This window comes from Anneissia japonica, unplaced genomic scaffold (genome assembly GCF_011630105.1).
Source record: "Anneissia japonica isolate Jap-2015-1 unplaced genomic scaffold, ASM1163010v1 scaffold2994_len2133135_cov197, whole genome shotgun sequence".
Taxonomy (NCBI): domain Eukaryota; kingdom Metazoa; phylum Echinodermata; class Crinoidea; order Comatulida; family Comatulidae; genus Anneissia; species Anneissia japonica.
In genome coordinates this window covers 361395-366334 of record NW_022728550.1, presented here as the reverse complement: position 1 = coordinate 366334, position 4940 = coordinate 361395, and the positions used below count along the sequence as shown (strand labels likewise).

The following is a 4940-nucleotide window of genomic DNA, read 5'->3' as shown; positions in this document are numbered from 1 at the left end:
AATAAAATATGTGCCTCAAAAAATGTGATTTTTGTAATCTTATCTTAGACATTTTTATATTTATACCTTTTGCATGTATATTACAATGTGTGCTTTGTTTTGTGAGTGTTGTTTGACGAGTTAATGATGATAATGATGATGATGAAGATGATGATGATGATAATGATGATGATGACGATGATGATGATGATGATGAAGATACTGATGAAGATGATGACGATTATGATGATAAAAACAATGATGATGGCGAAAACGATAGTAATGATTTTGTTTTATTTTAGGGATTGCACCCCCAGCACTGCGTTCGTGTGCTGAAGTAAAAGCGGCTGGTTTCACACAGACTGATTCTTATCTTCTTGATCCAGACGGTGATGGAGGTGAAAGTGCATTCTGGGCTTATTGTGACCTGGATGTCTATGAGGATGAGGGTAAGGCCTGTCTACTAAGATAAAGGAAAATTTCGTTCACAGGCCAAACATGTGAAAAATTCTTAAATGCTGCAAGATCTCATTGAACATCTTAATTACTTTGGTTTCTTCATTGGCTCCTATGACAAATTTTCGATGGCTATCTTCTGGCAAATTATGTAACTGAAATTCTCTAACATCATAAGATCTTAAAACATAACATCTTAAAGTCAGGCTCTGGAGGGAAAAAAAACAATTGATATGTTATACAACCGATTTTTCCAAAACACAAGCATAGGCCTATTTGACGAAAAAATCGGAAACAGTTATACAGATTTTTTCACTACCTGACTTCAACACATCGAAAACATCATTACATCTACCTAATAATGTAAATAAGAAAATACTGGAAAAAGTTAAAGACGATGAACAATTTTATCCATGAGACTGTAACATAAGATAAGAGGTTTGGTAGGCGAGACTTATTTCTATATACGAAATGTAAATTATTAATGCCGTATTCAACATATATCAATATTTAAGCGTAGAGATTATACTTGGATGTCCATTCCTTCCATGCTAGGCCTACATTTTTATGTCCACTTTTTTATTTCGTAATGATGCTCTAAAACTTTGTTATTTTATAATATTGAACTCATGGATATAAATGCCTTTCTGTGTCAATCAATGACCTTCAACATGCCTGATCTTTATGCGGGATTATTTAAAAAAAGTAAACCTACTGATTAATTATTTTAAAGGGTGTTTTTATCTTTAACTATAGTTTATGTGTGAGCCAATTTATCTGTGGTATCATAATATTGCAAACAAATTACTGAAATACTGACACACTGTACTTTCTGTATATCAAGTTGTTACCGTTGTATTTCACGATACTCCGTATCGGACGTATGTACATGGATATTCTGATCCCAAGTTCCAGCGAGTACTCACCTACCCTGCAACCGATACTCAGCTGCGCATGCTTACTGAAGATTCTAGCTACTGTCAACAGTATGTTGATGTAAGTTGCCGGTTCTCTTTGTGTTTTCATATTATTATATCGTGAAAAAAATGGGGAAACCGTAGGTTTATGTTCGTCCGTCAGACAGACAAAGCTACATCCCCTGCACCCCTACGTCGATCATGACTCGTCGGATGGAATAACAAAAAAAAATGTTCTAATTTTAAAAACCTGTGTCTAATAATAAGTTCTAAAACGCTCAGAACAGTTTATTCATTCTTGGTCTAATATTAAAATATGCTCAGTCAGCCTATAAGAGTTTGTATGTTGACAACACATAATATTGACTGTTAACCCGCCTATCACATTACTTTGCAGATTGATTGTTACCATAACGCATTTATCACAAGCTGCCATTGGATCTCAATTAATGGAAATGAAATACTAAATTGGGGAGGTGTGGCTAGTTATTCCCACGCGTGCCCATGTTCAATAGATGGTACGTTAAAAAACTTATTTTATGGTTTATGTGTACGTTACTGTCAATGTTACAGCATAGAGTTGACATGCACTATATTTTATTGTGTATTTCTAAGTCAAAAAAATTGATAACGATAAACACCCAATAAATGATGGTAATTGGTTCTTAATTATTTGTTTAGTGGTAGGCCTATCCATAAATCCACCCTGCTGCACTACTATACTAGGCGTTTTTTTCGTTTTGACTACTCGGCCAGTCTACTCTACGAACTAATGGAGCGTGACGCAACGCCAAGACGCTGTTTGCGTATTACAAACAAGAGCTGTTCTCGGATTAGGGCGACTGCGACGTAGGGAAAAGGGTTAGTCGACCATGGCAGGGTGGCCAAAGAATCCAGTGATCTGATTGGTCAATATTAGAGTAGTCGCCACTACGCCAAATTCGAAAATTCCAGTCAAAACGGATACCAATGGCGTATCTAGGAGTTTTGAAATGGGACTTCAGTAATATAATATGATATAATATGATATGATATAATATAAAATTATGTATTATACAATATAATATATGATATGATATATGCCTAATATAATATAGTTTTGCATCTTAAGGATCATGTTCTAGTAGCAGTTACTATTGCAATTGTGATGAGAATGACTCCACGTGGCGTGAAGACAAAGGCTACATCTTTAACAAGGAAGAACTACCAATGAAAGAGATTTTAATAGGGGACACAGACGACTCTTATGAAGAACTTTACTTCAGAGTAGGACCACTGGAATGTAAAGGTGTGAAATTGCCATTTTGAATAATAATCTTATTGTTTTTAATGTAGTTTGTGAGAATTTATCAGTGTCTTCTTTGAATGTTATTCCTTTAGTTGAATATGTATTTTATCTGTAATAAGTACTTTAAATTTCTATGTTTTTATATGTATATATCCATCGTGTTGGGATTCAATATTTCGACATTAATTATGTCATCATCAGGAATGAAAAAATTATCCATATTAGCAAGCTTATATGCACTAGTACCAAATGTGTTTAACCAATCAAAACATTACCTCTAGTAGGTGACATAGCAGTGATTTAAACAAAAGATCAAAGCACTCTTACTCTAATGATCAAAGCTATTATTATACTTTCTTATCTGAGATTAATCAGTGGACCTTTCGGTTTATTATTATAGCTAGTGTTGCTTTTCTTTTTGGTTCAATATTATAATTACATAATATTTAGGTGATGCACAGAGTACGATTACTCGTGGAAACTCGTGCTACAAAGTGATGACTGAAGCCGTTACGTGGCAAGAAGCTGCAAACTCATGCCAACGCATGAACGCACATCTAGTCACCATTGACGATGATGATGAACGCGTTTACCTGACCAAGTTAACGCAAGCACTCGTCCCTTTATCGTCGTTCTGGTCTGACGCTGAATGTTCACCTGTTTCCGCTGGTTTAAGTTTTAGTTGTGACGCTCTGATTGGTTATGTGTGCGAAGGTGATCGTGAGTATTGCTTTTTTTGCTAATAAATTGTATAGCTCCTCGTCTATATTCAAAATAATGAAACTATAAATTATATCAGAAGAGGAAACAAAATGAAAGTCAAATAAGCCATCATTTTCTGTTTTGGATTCTTTATAGGTGTCTCCAGGTTAAAAAAGTGGGGACTGATTTTTTAAACTAATACAGTATTATATTTCTGTGTTTCTCCATTAATGTCACTTTTTCGTCGAACTTGAAATGATTATTTTTTAGGAATAGATCTAATTGATATAGGCCTATTAGAAAATATGTAACTTTGCAACTATTTAACTAGGATCGTTGTCTTAATTATCATATTCAGTTAACGTGTATGTACTGAATGATGCATATAGACTATAGCCCTATGTACGTAGGCACGTATGTATGTGAGACCCCACAGGAAATCCTCACGGACCCACAGGAAATTTATTGAAAAAAAGATACATTAAAAAAAGTTCAAAACTAATCACTTTATATCACCATATTTTCTCAGCAGCGACGGTGGCTCCAGAAATTTGCCGATTAGGAGTCCGGCTTGGCCGACGAGGGGGGGGGGTGTGAGTTCGAACTAAGGGCCGACCTCTAACGTTATTTGGATAGGCAAAATATAATATTTTTAATCTTTGATCCGACGACCTCGTCGTTCCGTCGATCGGACAACGGGAGGAGCACTCCTGTCCGACGGAGGAATTCCCCTTCCTCCGCACCCCTTACATGCACTTAAATCCTCGGCCTTCACTTAATCTTACCAATAAATACTTCCCTCATACGCCACTGTTCAGACTGTAATCCTTCCGTTATGATACTTTTTGGTGTAATAATTTATATATTTTATGTCCTATGAAATAGTCTCCGAGTACAACCATTTCAAGAAGTTTGGATCTGACAAATCACCACTAGAGGGCTCACTTCTATCGTCAAAGACAGCAATCAGTTCTGGGGCATGTAGTTTGCATTGTGAACGGTCTGCAGTCTGCAATTCTTTCTCGTACAATTCGGAAACTCATGAATGCAAGATGAGTAGTGAAAGAACCGACTCAAATGCCGTTTCAGAGAACGGTTTTGATTTGTTCATATTAGAGACGACATACAAGGAATGTCAAATGCATCTTGGATGGATTTAAAAACTGTGTATTTGTATAAGTACATTATAATCGTGTTTTTCGTTCATCATTCAAGATTCAAGATTCTTTTATTGTCTGAAATAAAACTCAGAAATTGCAATCACTGGCAAGGTAACAGTTGTTAATATCATATAATAAATAAAGAAACAATTACAAAAATATAGAAACTATTTAGCACCAAACAATATCTAGTCAAGATGAACATACAAAGAAAATTAAATACAATTACACGTTAAACTTAAACTAAACTTAAACTTAAACACATAAACTTACTACTGTACTACTAATTAAAACTAAAAATTACCTATTAATATTGTTATTATAAAGGTGAATGGAGTTGGGAACAAAGGAGTTTCTATAACGGCAACGTGTGGTGGGTGGCACATTTAGACGGAAACCTGAGTTGTTAAAAGTAAATTCATTATGTAGTGGATGAGT

At 35.1% G+C, this 4940-nt stretch overlaps 1 protein-coding gene across 1 annotated transcript in view; it reads left to right on the top strand.

Annotated features, from left to right (window-relative positions):
- Positions 1-4940, top strand: part of LOC117114255 (contactin-associated protein 1-like) — a 12270-nt gene that overhangs the window by 3917 nt on the left and 3413 nt on the right. The window contains exons 5-9 of the mRNA XM_033257860.1: positions 282-428; positions 1280-1431; positions 1750-1870; positions 2464-2640; positions 3091-3360. Of these exons, the coding sequence (XP_033113751.1) occupies positions 282-428; positions 1280-1431; positions 1750-1870; positions 2464-2640; positions 3091-3360 (867 nt within the window). The remainder of the gene's footprint in view (positions 1-281; positions 429-1279; positions 1432-1749; positions 1871-2463; positions 2641-3090; positions 3361-4940) is intronic.